This window comes from Quercus robur, chromosome 3 (genome assembly GCF_932294415.1).
Source record: "Quercus robur chromosome 3, dhQueRobu3.1, whole genome shotgun sequence".
Taxonomy (NCBI): domain Eukaryota; kingdom Viridiplantae; phylum Streptophyta; class Magnoliopsida; order Fagales; family Fagaceae; genus Quercus; species Quercus robur.
In genome coordinates this window covers 55,295,634-55,314,820 of record NC_065536.1, presented here as the reverse complement: position 1 = coordinate 55,314,820, position 19,187 = coordinate 55,295,634, and the positions used below count along the sequence as shown (strand labels likewise).

The following is a 19,187-nucleotide window of genomic DNA, read 5'->3' as shown; positions in this document are numbered from 1 at the left end:
ATCAAAGGTCTTCTATTTTCACGGACCCCACGGCTTCTTTCGCTCAGCCCATGCTTTTCTTTTTTCCTACCATCTCTCGCTCGCACGTGACAAGCTCCAATTCCCGAACTTTTCCGTCTACGTGGCCCAATGAAACCACGCCAAGCGTCCAGCTTAGGTGATATAACGCCATGTCACTCTATGTAATTCTGCTCTTCATTCATTTCATTTTAAAAGAACTTCTTCATCTCAGAGGCAGAGCCACCGAGACCGAGTGAGTGAGAGAAATAAAAACCTCCAATACTTCGAGCTCTCTCTAGTGCTACACAATTTTCTTTGATTCTAAGATCTAATCCTATATTCTCTACAATTCGGAGAGCTTCAAATCGAGTTCAAAGGTACGTTTGGAAACTCAATCTGTGTTGCTTTTTAAAGAAGTTTGATCAATTTCTGGATACTGATTTTGTCATAATCTTGATCTAGTTTGAACTTGTTTTCAAGAATTCTAGCGTTTCTATGTGGAAGATTATCGAGTAGATAGAAAAATGTTCAAATTGTTACTATTTTTGACGGTTTTTGTTTTTCATTCATGCTCCGTTTGGTTGCTGAGAAAATGTAGAAAGAAATGAAAAGAAAAAAGAGTTGGATTTTTGCATTCGGATTAGAGAAAACTTATGGCTCTGATTCAACTGAGTGTAACACGAATAATTTTCGTGAGAATGATAGTTTGATTTTCTCTGCTTTTCATAGTAACCGAACAGAGAATTAGAGCTCAGAATAGGTAAATTTTCAAATTTATATTCATGATATTAAAGAGATTGTCTGATCCATTCTTATCTTGTTTAGAATGTGTAACTGACTGTAACAGTACCTAAGCTTCAGCTCTGCTCACTTTTTTTCTTTTTTTTTTCTTTTTTTAATTTATTGTTTCTTACTCTCACTTTTTTTCAAGAATTCTAGGATTTCTCTGTGGAAAATTATCGAGTAGAAATAGAATGTTCAAATTGTTACTATTTTTTATGGTTTTTATTTTTCATTCATGCTCCGTTTGGTTACTGAGAAAATGTAGAACGAAATCAAAATAAAAAAAAGAATTGGATTTTGCATTTGGATTAGAGAAAACCTATGGCTCTGATTCAACTGAACGTAATACGAATAATTTGCATGGGAATGATATTTTGATTTTCTTTGCTTTTGTTTTCCACTGTTTTTCTTAGTAACCAAACAGAGAATTAGAGCTTAGAATAGGTGAATTTTCAAATTAATATTCATGATATTAGAAAAAGTAATGAGATTGTCTGATCCATTCGTATGAGTACTTCAACTTCAGCTTTGCATAATTTGCTCCTTTTTTGTGAAAATTTTGTTTCTTACTGTAGTCTGATTCTTGGATTTCTTTTCTTCAGAACTAAGGAGTGTATCAACGAATATGAGTAATACCTTAGGCCATAATATACTCCAGCAGAGTTTGCTTCGTCCCCCACTTCTGGAACCTCAAAGAAAACTCAATTCTTCTGGCATTCCTGCAAACACTTTGTTCCAAGCTGTGTGTGGGAACCAATCAGCAGCGCATTCAAGGAAATCGCCACTATCCAGGAAATTTTTCGGGAACAATCTGAGTGTGCGGAAGTCGAAGTTAGCATCAGGAACACGGTGTCCTGTCACAGTTGTTCCCCGTGCTGTATTAGCCATGGATCCAGCTTCTGAGGTAATCATTCACTTGCTGAAAATGGTTGCTTATCCTTTCTGTTTTAAGATGTTGAATGTGTAGGAAGACCCGGTATGTAAATTTGCTTGCCTTGAAGTAGATTTTGATAGAGTATGGTATTTGATTCATTAGAATAACATTGTGAAAAATCAATAAACTGGAAAAATACTTTATTTTCGCATGTCGTTAGAAGAAGCTTTTTGGTGTGGTGGGGTTGGACGAATGTGCTACGAACTGAGAATTATGGCAGCTGGAATAGCAATGTTGGTTTTATACTTTCAGGTTTTAGAAAAGACGAGGCGTAGCTCTGATATAATGTTAGAATAAGAAAATATCCAGAAGTAAAGAGAAGACGAGAGAGAAAGAATATAAGAGGTTAACGTGGTTCGGCTTTAAAGGCATACATCTTTAGTGTAAACCCCCGAAGAGCTAAAATGAACTTGGATTGGGATGATGCAGTCAACCTTGACTAATAATTAATGGATTGGACATTGATATCCCTTAACATTAGGTTCTTAATGCCTCCCCTCCTTTGGGCACTTGGGTTTTACATAATATTGATATGTGTATGTTTGGAATGAGAGGGGGTTGAGGGGTTGTGTTTAGAGACCAGGGTTCACCAGGTACGGTCTCATTTACCTTTACTTGGGCTGGGGATTATCTTTTAGTGGCAATCCATGAACTTTTGGATCGTTAACTCGGTAATAGATTGCTGGAAGCAAAGAACTTGAAGAGATGAACTGCGTCTATGGCTAATGACTCCAGTGCTGCTGATCATATTTTGAAGAAGCCACTCGCTCATGTTGGAGAGGAAGACAGATAGTTAAAGACGTTATCCAGCTATCTCATGAGTTTCAGATACCTATATTTGGGCATACAAGTTAGGAAATTAATGATGCTTTTTAATTTTTTTTTTTTTTTAAGTATTATAATCCTAGTGTATATTTCTAGTCCTCGTTAGCTTCATAGTGAAATGTTAAGATTGAGATATGTTTTGAGTCCATGGATATATGTATTAGCGCTAGTGCTCAACCACACCCCCCCCCCCCCCCCCCCCCAAAAAAACACCCACCCAAATCACCACCACCACAAAAAAAAAAAAAAAAAAAAAAAAAAAAAAAAAAGAAAATCTCATCTTAAACATAGTTCTTCATAAATGGGGCTTACTAGTTCTTCTAAATTCTAAATAATTTTGATTTTCCATTTTTTTATTTTAGTAACCCACTAGTGTCAAAAGGTATGCTTCTAATCTCTTTGTATATATGGCTTGTTTATTGCATATTTAAAATATGCAAACAAGGCTGAGTCAAACTTTGATCCAAGCATTACCCAAATAATACTCAGTATTAGACAAATGGAATTGATAAATGAGTAATTTTTCTGCATGTATTTGAAAATTTTTGTTCTGGACACGTAATTATGTCTACCAACTTTTGCTTTTTCCTTCATCGCAGCTTGCAGGAAAATTCAACCTTGAAGGAAATATAGAATTGCAGGTATGAAGCTGACCCCAGATACTTGGAAAAGCTTTTGCTGAGTTGATACAAGGTATCTATATGATGCAGGAGAAAGTCATACTAACAGGCTTCACTCTTTTAACTGAGCAGGTTGGTGTTAGCACTCCTGCTCCAGGGGCTGCCACACAAGTAGATATTCAAGTTTCATATAGTAGTGACTCTTTGCTTCTTCACTGGGGTCTTATACATGATAGAAAGGAGTAAGTTCAACTGTAATTTGAACTTAATTGTTTTCATCTCAAGTTCCCATATGGATCAAATACTACCTAGATTTGAGACTTCTTTCCTTATGTCCTTTTTTTCCTACTTTTAGAAAATGGGTACTTCCTTCTCATCACCCAGATGGAACAAAGTTATACAAGAACAGAGCCCTTAGAACTCCTTTTGTGAAAGTAAGTTCCTGAGAGCAGCAGCAGCAAATTTCGTCATAGAATTCTATCATATGACTGAACATTGGTACTCTTTTGGCTAGTTTAAATATATTTTAATTAATTAATTTATTGTTTTTTCTACAGTCTGGCTCAAATTCCTTCCTTAAAATAGAAATTAATGATCCTAGAATACAAGCTATAGAGTTTCTTATATTTGATGAAGCCCATAATAAATGGTGAGCTTTCATTATTTTTATTTGTGCTTTGTTTAGCAACTTTAAAATAAGATAGTTAAAATTTATGTGCTTTTGTCCTTGTGAATTTTTCTTTCCTCAGGTTTAAAAATGATGGTCAGAACTTTCATGTTGAAATACATAAGGGAGAGAAATTAAATCCAGATGTTTCAGTTCCTGAAGATCTTGTTCAAATTCAAGCTTTTTTGAGGTGGGAAAGAAAGGGTAAACAAATGTATACTCCAGAGCAAGAGAAGGCAAGTGAAAGTGCTGCTTTAATTCTGTGACTTCAACATGAATAATTGTTGACATAGTGGAATCTATCTTACCAATTTTTTGTGAGTTTAATTTATTATAATAGGTTTATGTGAAATAGAAACAGAATATAGATAATCAATTACACACGGAACAGTACACAAACTTTATGTGAGGCTGGTGGTTCAACCTCAGGCCTATATCAACGGGTGGCGCCGAGGAAGAAGTCTCACTAGAAAGATATGGAGGTTACAATAGTGGTACTAAACTCTCTAAAAATCCAAATCCCAAAAACACCTAAAAACCCTCTCCTGCCACTAGCACACCATGAGAATCCCTTATTCTCTAAATCATGTTGTGCAAAACCCAAAAATTGAGTGTATGGGTGTTAAAGAACTAAGCATGGCCAACAAAGTCAGTAAGTTGTTCAAAGTTTTGTATGCAGAGTTAATTCAAATCAAATAAATTACTTAGTCGTCTGGGAGTGACTAGCTTTCCAGGGGTATGATTCTGTGATTAGCTTATTGGTGCAACTATACAGAATCATTCAAGCCACATGTAACAATAATCAATAGCACACTGTTTCAACAACTATTCTTCTCTCTCTCTCTCTCTCCCCTCCTAGCCACCTTCTTGAATAGAGTACAGTCGGTATCTAGTTTAACTTTTGATTCTGCATTCGGTATTTTTCATCTTCATTGTTAAATATTTGCATAAAGGTTTTAATGATTGGTAATTTTATTTAGATTTTCTTTATTCTAGTAGAAGATACACTAAATATATTACAAAATTTATGTTTTGGATAAGAGCCCTCATCATCAACAACAACAATAACAGTCCATTCATCTTTGTCTACTTTTTTTCTTTTCTTTTTTTGATTAGTAATGAAAAAAATTTGTTAGAAATAAGAAAAAGAGCTACCTTTAGTAAACTTATATCATGTACTCTGTTTTAGTCTTGCCTAACCGAAAGCCTTTAGAATCTAAAGCATCTCACCGCATTTCTAACTTAACTTTAATTCCACATCTAGTTTCATTCACTAAAACTATATCATCTGCAAAAAGCATACACCCAAAAGACTTACTCTTGTTTCAATTTAGTGAGTTCATCCATCACTAGTTCAAAGAGATATGGACGTAATGTTGATTCTTGATACAAAAATATAGTGATGGGAAATTTACTTGTGATGCTTTCACTTATTCTCACACTAGTTACAACTTTGTCTTACATATCCTTAATCAGCTTCATATGCTCTACAAAACTTGCCACATAATCTCTTTAGGGACCCTAAAATTTCTTTTTGTAGGTCAATGAAAACTTCATGAAGATCTTTACAAGCCTCTCAATAGTTTCTATTAGACATCGAAGTAAAAATATAGCTTCTATGGTAGACCTTCTTAGCATAAATCAAATGGATTATCTAATATTACTGTTTCATGTCTTAACTTATGTTCAATCACTCTCGCCCAAAGTTTCATAGTGTGGCTCATAACTCATAAGTTCAATTCCATGGTAATTTGTATGATTTTGAATATCTCCATTGTTCTTGTGCATAGGTATTAGAGTACATGTTTTCCACTCACTAGGCATTTTGTTAGCACTTAAGATCTTATTGAATAGGTTTGTCAACCAGCATACACCCATGTTGCCCAAGAACTTCCAAACCTCAATGGGAATTTCAGCCATTCCACGACTTTTCTCACTTTCATCATTCTCAATGCCTCCTTTACCTCATCAACGTCCTCCACCAAATTTTCTCTACCAGGGAGAAATTTAGTCTTGGATACCTAATACTTATTCACGTTATGCGTATTTAGCTAATGTATCTAACTCTATTGGATGCCCCAAACTGGCATGAGAATTGAATCTTACCCAGTACCTATTTGCCTTATTTTAGCTTCTAGTGAAACAATGATTAGAGCAAAGTAGGAATTTATTTGTGGATGGAGAAATAAGAACTAGAAAAGTGCAGCTTTTACATAATGTAAATTTCTTCTTGAACATTCCTTTCTTTCCATGTCTTCATGGAGGTAGCATTTATAGAAGTTTTAGTGACCATTTCCAGATAAGGGAATATGATAAACATCTCTGCAACTTCCTAGAGTCCTTCTCTTATTATATAAGTAACAATTTACTATAAATGCCCCGCAAAAGTCCAGCAAAAGCTCTTTATGTAGGACACCATATCATAAAAACTTGGTGCCTTGATATGCCAGGGTCTTTTGTTTTGTCTGCTCATAACAAAATTTTGCACTTTTTAACAGGTGGAATATGAAGCAGCTCGAACTGAGTTATTGGAGGAAGTAGCCAGGGGTGCTTCCATACAAGATCTCCGAGCAAGGTTGATGAAAATGAATGATAGTAGTGTAGTGAGGGAGCCACCTATTTCTGAAACAAAGAAAATACCTGATGATCTTGTACAAATACAAGCTTTTATACGATGGGAGAAAGCAGGGAAACCTAACTATTCCCAAGACCAACAACTTGTAAATTTCAAATATCATTAGGCTAATTGGTTCTTTGGGTTTTTTTTTTGTTCATTTTAAAGAGCTTTCTATTATAGCTAGTGGATGCTAATAGATTTCTCATCTACTTCTTTCTATCTTTAATGAGTGCATCCCTTGCTGTTGCTTGTACTTGATCTTGATTGGTATAATGTTCTAATGAACAGAGAGAATTTGAGGAAGCAAGAAAAGAGTTGCAATTTGAGCTAGAAAAAGGTGCCTCTCTTGATGAGATACGAAAGAAAATCGCCAAAGGAGAGATACAAACTAAGGTTGCAAAGCAATTGCATCACAAAAAGTATTTTACTCCTGGGAAGATTCAGCGCAAGAAAAGGGATTTCACGCAGCTTATCACTAAATATGTGGCTGAGTCTGTAAAGGAACCTGACTCTAACCAACCAAAAGCCTTGACAGTAGTGGAAAATTTTGCTAAGACAAAGGAAGAACAGGATGGTGGTCGTGTTCTGAACAAGAAAATCTACAAGCTTGCTGATAAGGAACTTCTGGTAAGACAAAGATGTGCTGCTGATGTTATTTTCATCCTCACATCTCTTTCTTCTGGAATTGTGGGGATTATTCTAATTTTTATCTTCTTTGCATATTATTAAGGTACTTGTAACCAAGACTGAGGGCAAGACAAAGGTGCATCTGGCTACAGATTTCAAAGAACCTGTTACCCTTCACTGGGCCTTATCTAAGCAAAGTGCTGGAGAGTGGTTGGTAATATTTCGAATGTGTTGATCACAAACTTGGTCTGCAAGAAGTTGTGGATATTCAAAATGATAATAATGGTTTCTATTGAATTTCTAATGGCAAGTTTATGTGCCTTACAAAGATAAAATATGTTTCCATCTTTTAGGTACCACCTCCAACAGCATTACCCCCTGGTTCAGTTTCTCTAAGCAAGGCCATTGAAACACAACTTACTAATAGTTCTTCTGCCAATCCCCTTTATGAGGTATGCTAAGAGATGATTGATTTAATCCTGTCACCTTACATATTGAATCTTTAAAGTCCAACTTTTAAAAGATCTGTAGACAACATCTACTTAATCCCAATATATTATCAGGTCCAATCCATAGAAATTGAGATTGAAGATGAAAATTACAAAGGGATGCCGTTTGTCATTGTCTCTGGTGGAAATTGGATAAAGAACAAGGGCTCAGACTTCTATATTGAATTCAGTGTTGGACCCAAGCCAGTCCAAAAGGTTGTTCTCTGTTTCATATTGCAAGGAGTATCTTTTATGATTGGCTTATCCAGATTTGTTTTTGGTTGTTTTTTGCATTCTGCTTTAGATTAGATTACCTTTCCAGATTTAATGACTGGACTTTTCCCATTAAAGGATTATGGTGATGGCAAAGGCACTGCCAAGTCTTTGCTGGATAAAATAGCAGAGATGGAAAGTGAGGCCCAGAAGTCCTTTATGCACCGGTTAGTAATCTCTGACAGATTTCCATATATGTCATCATTTCAGTTTTCGGCTTCTGCTTTTGCCTTTACTGCTGGAGGCAAGGTGCTTTTTTATGATCTTAAGTAAATTCATTTTGCTATAATTTTCGTTGAAGTATGCTTAGAGTTTCTAGTGGTAGATTTAGACTTTTGTATCATGCTGATTGAAGCTCCAACTCCAACTCCAACTCCCCCCCACACACCCACCAAAAAAAAAAAAAAATCATATCTTCTGTATTTTATTAATGTGCATTTATGTTTTCCAAAAACAAATTGACTCAGCTATAAACATAATTTTTGGAGTCCCTTTTCTGATTGTTCATTGCTAAAAACTTCACTTTTAGTTTTGTTAGAGCTAGCACTGGATGCTTTTAACAGATCCTTTGGAGAGATAAAAGAGAATATCTTATTAAATATTGTTGCTGATATAGTATTCTAACTCATATCTTTGTCACCAAGAATTTTCAGATTCAGTTGTTCATATACTGATGACTCATATGTTCTTTCTCTCAGATTTAATATTGCAGCAGACTTAACAGATCAAGCCAAAAATGCTGGTGAATTGGGTCTTGCAGGAATTTTGGTGTGGATGAGGTTTATGGCTACAAGGCAACTCATATGGAATAAAAATTACAATGTGAAGCCACGGTATTACTCATATGATAAGCATTTAGGCCCGTTTAGTAATGTTGTTCTAGTAACATTGTTTAAGTGTTGTAGAAATACGTGTAGGTGAAAAAGTGTTGTGGAAATACATGTTATGTTGTTTAAACAACGAATACTATTGTTCAAATAGCATTACTAAACACCCAATTGGTCAATGTTTTCTATGGCTTTCTGGACCTTAGAGGTGTATGTCTTCACATATGGCTCATCAAATTGGATCATTATCTTCATGCTGAGTTTATGCTGCCCATATCTGCTTTCACATCTGATCTCACTTTTGTTTGTAATTTTGCTAATTTCATTCACTTCTTTTAATGAACCAGTTGTCAATCTTTGATGTTCTGTGAGCATAGATTATCATCCTTTAAGATTATAATTTCTCTTCTATTGGTGCAGTGAGATCAGTAGAGCACAGGATAGACTTACAGACTTACTCCAGAATATTTATTCAAGTCATCCACAGTATCGCGAGGTTCTGCGGATGATTATGTCTACTGTTGGACGTGGAGGTGAAGGTGATGTGGGACAGCGAATTCGGGATGAAATCCTGGTCCTCCAGGTTGATTGTGATTTGCTTTTGCTATTTGCTATTTGCTTTTCTTTCTCTTTTTGTGCCCTATTTATTTCCTTTCTCTTGTAAGTGAATGGTTGGAACTTGGAACAATATGAGTAACAAAATGTTGATTTTCAGAGACACAATGATTGCAAGGGTGGAATGATGGAAGAATGGCATCAAAAGTTACATAATAACACTAGCCCTGATGATGTTGTAATCTGTCAGGTATTGAAGTTGTTATCTGTATGGATTTTTTTCATTTGGTATGCGTTTTCTGAATTCTCTAATCCTAATGCTGTCCCTCTAGGCACTAATTGATCATATTGAAAGTGACTTTGATATGGGTGTTTACTGGAAAAGTTTGAATGACAATGGAATAACAAAAGAACGCCTTCTAAGCTATGATCGTGGCATTCATTCTGAACCATCATTCAGGAGAGATCAGAGGGATGGACTTCTGCGTGATTTGAGAAACTACATGAGAACTTTGAAGGTTGGCTCATAAACCTTTCTTAATTAAGGTCTATGTTTTTATTTTTTATAAATGTCTTTTTGCAAGACATGGAAATTGCACCTGGTTTATATTCAATAATATTTGCAAAGAATTTTTGTTTTGTGCATGTTATGCCAATTATGCTTTCTTTTGTTCTTGATACTTGTTTCAAAAAATGAAGGATTGTAGTAGAATTTATGAATTGCAGCGGAACTAACTTATAAATGATAATTTATGTGGCATGCCTTTGAGTCCATTGCCTGCCCCATATGCTGTGTAACCATATTTCACAATTTTGTTCTAATCATGATTTATATGCAGGCAGTTCATTCGGGTGCAGATCTTGAGTCTGCTATTACAAATTGTATGGGTTACAAATCTGAGGTATTGTCTGTAACTGGCTGGAGATTCCCAAGCTGGTGTCCCTTTCTTAGCTTTGACAAAACTTTTGATTTCCTCAGGGTCAAGGCTTCATGGTTGGAGTGCACATAAATCCTATATCTGGCTTGCCATCTGGATTTCCAGTAAAGTTTTCAACTTTCATTTTGAACTGTCAAACCTTTTTTTCTTTAATATTATCATCGACTATGGTGTCACCTGTATGTGACAAATTATAAAACTAGTTGCATTTTGGTTCATCTCCTTAAACAGGACCTGCTTCAGTTTGTCCTTGAGCATGTTGAAGATAAGAATGTTGAAGCCCTTCTTGAGGTTTGTGAAATTTTGATGCTTGAGATCACTTTTTTCTGTTGGTCTTTATACTCTAATGTTGCCTTTCTATATTCTTTTGGTTTTGTGATAAAGGGTTTGCTAGAGGCTCGTCAGGAGCTCCGGCCACTGCTCTTTAAGTCTAAGGATCGTCTGAAGGACCTTTTGTTTTTGGACATAGCCCTTGATTCTACTGTTAGGACAGCTATTGAAAGGGGATATGAGGAGTTAAATAATGCTCCACCAGAGGTAAATCCTGTTGGCAATATCAGTTGTTTTGTGCCTCATGTTTGATGCCTTAGTGTGTCAGTTCTGTCTACAGTCGTGAATGATTGTAATATCATACTATATGTTTTTGACCAGCCAATTTATGCATCACGCAGAAAATTATGTACTTCATTGCTCTAGTTCTCGAAAATCTTGCACTTTCATGGGACAATAATGAGGATCTCATCTACTGCTTGAAGGTATTACACATAAAATTAATTAGTTTTTTTTTTTTTTTTTTTTTTTTTTTTTTGGGGTAATTGTAGACCATATCTGAGTGTTTACACATTATAGAACAAGTTTTCAAATTCTTGCTTTGGAAACAAATTGTTCTGAAAAATTGTTATTGAGAAGCATAGAGTAAAGATCAAGGGAGTTATCCAACACTGCATTTTCTTGAAATATGAAGGAGTTGAATTTTATAGGCAATGACTAAATATTGCAGTGCCATTGTTGTTTTGTGCCTATTTCTAAACGAGAATTTTAAGATGATAAACAACACATGCTTTTATAGAAGACAGTTTTTTTCATTACAATATAATATTTCTACCATTTCTTTTGAAGGGATGGAATCATGCCCAAAGCATGTCCAAGAGTAGGGATGATCACTGGGCATTATATGCAAAATCGGTCCTTGACAGAACCCGTCTCGCACTAGCAAACAAGGCAGAGTGGTACCTGCAAGTTTTGCAACCGTCAGCAGAGTACCTTGGGTCACGGCTTGGAGTGGACCAATGGGCTGTATGTTACAAGTTATCTTAAAAATCCAAATAACAAACACCATATGCCTGCCTTGTTTCTGTCCTCATATTTACATCTCACAGGTGAACATATTTACTGAAGAAATTATCCGTGCTGGATCTGCTGCCTCTTTATCCACACTTCTTAATCGACTTGATCCTGTTCTTCGAAAGACTGCTAACCTCGGAAGGTTGATTGTACTGTCCATTTAATCAAATAAATCCTGTTGAAACCTCATGTTACGGTTATTAACTTGAATATATGTATAATTTATCAAATGGATTGAGATGTGATTTTTATTTTAGGTAATTGAAAATAATGAAGCTTGAAAATTGGACCACATAGCATCATTCACTGATTAAATGCTTTAAGATAACCTCCTAATGCAACTTTGGTTGGTCTGACACAGCTGGCAAGTTATCAGCCCAGTTGAAGTTGTTGGATATGTTGATGTTGTGGATGAGTTGCTTGCTGTTCAGAATAAATCTTATGGGCAGCCTACAATTTTAGTGGCAAAAAGTGTAAGAGGAGAGGAAGAAATTCCAGATGGTGTGGTGGCTGTGCTGACTCCTGATATGCCTGATGTCCTGTCTCATGTATCTGTGCGAGCAAGAAATGGCAAGGTAGTTATCCTTTGAATCATATTTTTCCTCTTTGTGAGTTTATAGGTAAGTTTTTATTAAAATAGCTGACAATTGTTTTGCAGATATGCTTTGCCACATGCTTTGATCCTAGTATATTGTCTGACCTCCAAGCTAAGAAAGGGAAGTTATTGAGCCTAAAACCTACATCTGCCGATGTAATTTATAGGTAATTCCCATTTGTTTAGCTTAATTTTAAAATATGTTGGTTGTATGTTCCATTATATGCATGATGAAATGGCATATGAACTATCAATGAACTTAGTGAATTCCATTATTTCTATGCATGATGTATCTCTCTTCTAATGTTGCATGAATGAACATCACTGAAATATAATCTCTATTACCCTTTTTGTTTCTCATTTAGTGAGCTAAAGGAAGGTGAGCTAGCAGATGCAAGTTCAACTAACTTGAAAGATGGTTCTTCACCATCTTTAACTTTGGTTAGAAAGAAATTTAATGGTAGATACGCAATATCATCTGAGGAGTTCACGAGTGACATGGTTAGCCCTTTGAATTTAACTTTAGTTTATGTCCTGTCCTAGAATTTCTTTTCTTTTTTATTTTTTTCCTCATTTCTCTTTATATTTTAGTATTGATAGGATTGGGCAAAATAATGTATTTCAATTGTCTTAATTCTCTGGCATTAAGTTTGCATGAATTGCTTGAAATTGTGATTTTCATAGGTTGGAGCCAAATCACGTAATATCTCTTATCTAAAAGGGAAAGTGCCATCGTGGGTTGGAATTCCAACATCAGTTGCCCTACCATTTGGAGTATTTGAGAAGGTTCTTTCAGATAATTCAAATCAGGTTTTCCTCATATCAAAAATTCCTTCATACTTTTTTTCCCCATAATGAATTGTGTAGCTACAGTCCTCTAACATCTCTTCACTGTGAACAATCTAACTTTCAAAATTAATTAGGCTTTTCTTTGTTATATCTCTCTCTTAGATTAGATGATTAAATTTACTATTTTTTAATAGTTTAACCTTGTGGGATGATCAGTAATTTATTATGGTATCAAAACAGGAAGTCCTATTCAAACTTTATCTCCCATTTAAACAAATTTCCACATGTTAGGCCCACACATGAAGGCAGTGTGTTAGATTAAATGATTAAATTCATTATTTTCTAACAACTTAAATTTTTGTGACAATCAATAATTTATAATAAACATAGGAGAATTGCTTTGGTAAAATCTTCATTGTCATCATGTTTTAGTGATACCCAACTTTTGTGGTGAGCTTTAAAACAGTAACATTGTAAAGTGAACAAGAGATTAATTTTACATGTGGAATCAAGGGAACATTTTTATCTTTTCTCGTAGTTGCTTTGAATGATAGGACAGATTTTGGAACAACCCATGTGTGCTTGAGGTGGGCTTAGTGTTAAAAGAATTTGTGGATTTAGGGTTTAGGATTTAGGATTTTTTTTCTTTTTAAGTGTTGCGGGGGGTGGTGGTGTTGGGTTTGTAACATGAATTAGAGTTTGAAAGTTTTGAGATTTGATGGCTATTTGGTAGGGAAAATACCTGGGGTTTTTAGAATTTGATTAGGGGAGGAAAAATATTTGATGTCAGATTGTTTAGAAGGAAAAGATAAATCTCTTGATGTATAGGGGTTATGTGAACAGAACACGTGAACAAAAATTATGTCTTTGGGTGGGCTTTAAAACTCTGTAAATTGAACAAGAGATTAATTGCTATGAACGAGATTAAAACACTGTAAATTGAACAGGATATTTTAGATGTGGAATCAAGTGAAAATTATTATCTTTTCCTGAGGGGGATTTGGACCAATAGGATTAATTTAGGGAAAACTTGTCTATGTGTGCTTGTGGTGGGTTTAGGTTAGGAGAATTTGTGGATTTAGAGTTTAGAATTCTTGAAGAAAAAGTAAGGGTTTTTTGAATGTGTCCAAGTTGGAAAAGTTTGAATTTTGGTAGTTATTTGGTATGGAAAATATGTGGGGTTTTTAGAACTTGATTGGGGAAGGGAAGAGGCTTGTAAAGACTCAACTCAATTATGAAGATACCCTTAATTCACAGAAGAAGATGCAGAATTACAGATTTGTCCTTGATTACAAAATTAATGGTACCTTGTAAAATAAAAACCTGAATTAGATTACTTTTGGATGGTGAATCAAAAATTATTTTAATCCTATAAAAGATACAAGACCTTTAAATTGCTTGAATTGGACTTCACACATTGACCCCATAAAATAAATCTTGAATGGATGAAATTGTGAAATAGCAACAAAAGAAATTACATGGCTGCATCAAGACAATTTAAGGTGGCTTAGGCCAATTACTTGAAAGCAGCATTTTTAGGAGAACCCTTGAAGGTTAAAACCAGTTTTGAGTGAATAATCTGTAGTTATCCTAACAAATTTCATTCTCTGGGCTCTAATTGCACCTGCTGCCAAATATTATGTTCAGCTGGTGCCAGTTTGGATCTGTTGTTTATCATGACTATACTATAAGACCATTCTCTAGTTTGACGGAATCTCTCTCTCTCTCTCTCTCTCTCTCTCTCTCTCTCATCCACACATTACAGGCAGTTGCTGAGAAGTTAAAGATTCTCAAGAAGAAGTTGGGACAAGGAGAGTTCAGTGCACTCCGAGAGATTCGCGAGACAGTTTTACAGCTGGCAGCACCACCCCAATTGGTATGTTCTTTTTTTCTGGTAGAGCTTTATGTTTCATGCTTGTTAATAACATAGTCCACAATCTTCCTCTTTCTTTCTGACAAGCTCATTATTAGACACTAGGGAACCCATAAAGTTTGCTACGATGACAGAATGTGGCACATATTTATTTCTTTTTTTTCACCCACAACCATATATGAAACATTTATGGTATCATGGCAGTATCTTCAAATTTTTGAAGTAATATGCTATGGGTACATTTGTTTTGTATTGTTTTGTTGTTTTTTCCCTAGGTAAATACTTACCCACTTAAGGGGATTCAAACCTTAACCTTTAACCACCATCTCATACTTAATGGGGGTGGAAGTTCCATTTGAAAGGTCAATAGCATGAATTGGGTCCATTTGTAGTCCCCACACACCAACCCCCCCCCCCCCCCCCCCCCCCCCCCCCCCCCCCCCCCCCCCACACACACACACACACACACACACACACACACACACACACACCATAGGTTAGAGTGTTAGACCTTATATGTTTACAAGTAATTATTGCAAATGAGAAAATATCAATACCCAAATAATTTTTAGACACCATTTTAGAGTAAATAATTTGTTTGAAAACGTTAGTTTAATAAATTATATTAAATGGGTATATAGCTATTTTAATTAAAGTTTTGAACTAAAATTAACACTTAATATTAATTACAAATTAATTACACATAGCTACCATAATTAAATTTACAAATTATTGAATATATAGCATTTGTCATGTACTTCATTGATAACTAAAAACTGATTTATCAAAGAGATAATGGGTTCATTAAATGAGCCAAGTGGAATCATTGATCATGAGGAGATATTTAATAAGAGTATTAATGAGACTAATATATGAGTCATTGATAACAATAATAATTAAGGACAAAGTTTGGCTCTAAAGTTCCAACCCCCAATAAGAAAATGGCATGTGTTCTTGTTATGTGCAATGCATATGACTTACTTAACCACATTGCACATGGCAGGCTCTAAATATGTTTGGAGCCAAACATGGAAGAAAGTAGGTCTCAACATAGCCAAATGGCATACTTTAAACGATTTTAGGGCTTTTAGAGTTGAGCTTTATATCTTCACCATATACTTATATGTCTCCATATTATTTTTTTAATTGAAGTAGGATTCTAAAACTAATAAGGAAATTGTTAAACTTATTCCATCATTGGCTGAACTTAACCATTCCTTAAGACAGGCTAGGTATTGCATGTTTTCCATTGAATATAATTCTGCTAGGGCCTTATGGCAGAATAACCTAGTTTCACATGAAATTAATAGCTTATTGCAAGACTTAATTGCAGGTTCAGGAGCTGAAAACTAAGATGCAAGGTTCAGGAATGCCTTGGCCTGGTGATGAAGGTGAACAGCGATGGAGGCAGGCATGGATGGCTATAAAGAAGGTAAGACTGCTTTTTCTCCGCTCAAGTATATCATATAACCTGATATTTATGCTTAATTGATTCTAATAAATTTCTTGCTTTTATTTTATAAAATCTTCTATTTTGATAAAAATAGGTATTCCTGATATTTATGCTTCATTGATTGTAATCAATTTCTTGCTTTTCTTTCGTAAAATCTTCTATTTGGATAAAAATAGGGATCAAATAATTTTGTTCCACTAGCCCTAGTAATAGTGGTATTAATATCATCACTTTAATGTCTTGAAATTTTTTCATGAGGCATCTAGGACATTGATCTTTAATCATTGATTTTTGATGCTCTTCAGTGCTCTCTGATTTAGACACTCCTTGTATCCTCCTTATATCCATCCACCTTGCTGTTCGTAGATATTCTCATTCTGAGAGAGTGAATATGATCCTATCTTCTATTGCATGGTCAGAATTTGCAGGAGTACCTCACAAAAATCTATGTTTTTAATTCTATCTAGCTGATTAGTATATATTTATGTTGGATGTATAAACAGTTTGCTTGTGATGTCAGATATCTCCCCTGACTTTTCTATGTAAAAATTATTGTGCAATGAGGAAGTTGTAACTGTATCTTGCAATCATCACACTGCTCTCCTACATTTAAATTTCAGTTATCAATTATTTCCATTAAAAAAATTCTGATATATAGGATATGCCTTGATCTGTTACAATCCAGGTCTGGGCTTCAAAGTGGAATGAAAGAGCATATTTCAGCACAAGAAAAGTAAAATTAGATCACGATTATCTCTGCATGGCTGTCCTTGTTCAGGAGATTATAAATGCTGATTATGCATTTGTAATTCACACAACTAATCCATCTTCAGGAGACTCATCAGAGATATATGCAGAGGTATTGTAATAATGCCTTTACCATTTTTCTCTGCTGGATTAATTAGACATGTTGATTTGCATCTCGTTCCTGGTACAGGTTGTAAAGGGACTTGGAGAAACACTAGTAGGAGCATATCCTGGTCGTGCTTTAAGTTTTATCAGCAAGAAAAATGATCTGAACTCTCCCCTGGTAACTCATCTTCCCTCGATTCTCACCAGAGGGTGTTATGTAGATGTGCATGATGGGAAATAACCAATTCCTGGTGCTATGTTGACGATTGGCACATTAATTCTGTAATAAATTAATAAAATATGTTTGAATAAGCTTCTACTGTTGTAGAGAACATGCACGTCTTTGTTGAACTTGCCACTATTCACACAAATTTGTTGACATTTTCCAGGTGTTGGGCTACCCCAGCAAACCCATTGGCCTCTTTATAAGACGGTCTATTATTTTCCGATCTGATTCCAATGGTGAAGATCTAGAAGGTTATGCTGGTGCCGGCCTTTATGACAGGTGAAATCTTTTAACTTCCCAACACTGATACAGATGAGTTCCATGGCCAGATGAGACATTATCACTGGCTGATCATTACATGCAGTGCCCATATATATATTATTGATTTAATAAGAACAACTTGGGTAAATATAGATTTGTAAAGAGTAAGATTGAGTAAAAATGATGCGTACCTTCTTCAAAAAAGAAAGATATGTACCAAGATTGGTAATTCGAATTCATGTAGTATTGCTAATATTATAATACTATCATTCATCCAACTTCTAACCATTACCTACTACTCGATGTGGGACTTGACCATTTAACCAATCACACCATTTTCACATGAATATTCCAACAGATCATATTGCTAAGTTCTTAATGTATGCATTTCATATTAGTCTCATGAAAATTTTGATTTTTTTTTTTTTGCTAATATAACGAGGCTTACTTTTTCCGTAGTGTGCCGATGGATGAGGAAGACAAAGTTGTGCTTGACTACTCATCTGACCCACTCATCATTGATGGAAACTTTCGCCACTCGGTCCTTTCTGGCATTGCTCGTGCAGGTAGTGCAATTGAGGAGCTGTACGGGTATCCACAAGACATTGAAGGTGTGATTAGAGATGGGAAAGTATACGTTGTTCAAACAAGACCTCAAATGTGATTCTGATTTTTTTTTTTTTTTACCCTTCCTTTGGGTTAAAAAATATATCCTCATGGTGAACTTGTATAAATAAGAATAATAGTTCAAAGCACAACCTAAGAAAAGGAAAAGGGAACTAAGAAAAGATGAAAGATGATAGAAGTGGTTGACACAAATAAAGGATGACATTTTAAACTATCACGTTGTAAGTTTATAAAGAAGTCAATATGTAATATCCGGGTTGACCTATTTAGTAGAAACTAGAAAGTAGGAAGACCCATATGTATTATTCATTGTTAAACTTATTGGATTTAATATAATTACATCCATTTGGACTTGGTGGTGTGACTGTGTCCTCATAATTCCTCTTTTTTTTATTTCATAAATGTGCCCTTATTTTTCTTAGTCATGCGTGATTTAGGTTTTACGTGGCAATAAGGGCATCGATCACCACCCAAGTGTCTGGAATTTGATTATACACTAATGACCTACAAGAGGTTCGAATTAAAGTTCCCAAACCTTAACCAAAAACAAGACAGCGGATGTTAACGTGTTTAAACGTTAAGCGTGGGTACACTTGCCCATTGATTCCGTATAGATACCAAATATGAATGCCTTGTAGCATTCATAAGCACCTAAGTTTTTTTCATAGCTGAACAGCATTCATATTGATATACAAATGGTTTGTGTGATACCTGACGTGCTAAGTGATAATCAGAGAAAAGCGGTATTTACAATGATTCATTTCAAGCTTCAAAGCAAACGAAGAAGAAAAGTATGAGCAATTTTATGAGTCCTATGATACTGATTAAAGTTATATTAGTCCATTAGTTTATTATTTTTTTTTTTTAAGATTTACCTATCATTTAACCTTGGAGTAGGAACAAGGTGGTATCAAGATTGGAAATACTTCTAAAAGTCGCAATATTGCAATATAGTCTAAGTTCATGCTTTACGTTGATCCAATACAATGCACTAATATAGCATGAAATGTTGG

General features: G+C 35.1%; 1 protein-coding gene across 1 annotated transcript; it reads left to right on the top strand.

The window, feature by feature from the left end:
* The first annotated feature begins 205 nt into the window (after nt 1–205).
* LOC126718435 (alpha-glucan water dikinase, chloroplastic) lies at nt 206–18,528 on the top strand. The gene is made up of 34 exons (XM_050420621.1): nt 206–377; nt 1,386–1,687; nt 3,142–3,183; nt 3,295–3,404; nt 3,518–3,596; nt 3,720–3,811; nt 3,912–4,065; nt 6,328–6,549; nt 6,735–7,073; nt 7,177–7,287; nt 7,427–7,525; nt 7,637–7,777; nt 7,913–8,001; nt 8,533–8,667; nt 9,082–9,244; nt 9,377–9,466; nt 9,549–9,734; nt 10,056–10,118; nt 10,196–10,258; nt 10,386–10,445; nt 10,539–10,691; nt 10,826–10,909; nt 11,274–11,450; nt 11,534–11,640; nt 11,860–12,073; nt 12,157–12,260; nt 12,459–12,594; nt 12,778–12,903; nt 14,648–14,758; nt 16,089–16,187; nt 16,894–17,067; nt 17,146–17,238; nt 17,450–17,565; nt 18,007–18,528. Exons 2-34 carry the CDS (start codon nt 1,409–1,411, stop codon nt 18,209–18,211), a joined length of 4,416 nt encoding a protein of 1,471 aa, XP_050276578.1. The 5' UTR covers nt 206–377; nt 1,386–1,408; the 3' UTR covers nt 18,212–18,528.
* The last annotated feature ends 659 nt before the right edge of the window (nt 18,529–19,187 follow it).

Bases quoted from the DNA above. Each gene is read 5' to 3' on its own strand.
- LOC126718435 (XM_050420621.1), top strand. From the start codon at position 1,409: ATGAGTAATACCTTAGGCCATAATATACTCCAGCAGAGTTTGCTTCGT. The intron at 10,446-10,538 runs GTTTGTGAAATT...TTTGTGATAAAG, and splicing joins ATGTTGAAGCCCTTCTTGAG to GGTTTGCTAGAGGCTCGTCA. The intron at 17,239-17,449 runs GTAACTCATCTT...GACATTTTCCAG, and splicing joins ATGATCTGAACTCTCCCCTG to GTGTTGGGCTACCCCAGCAA.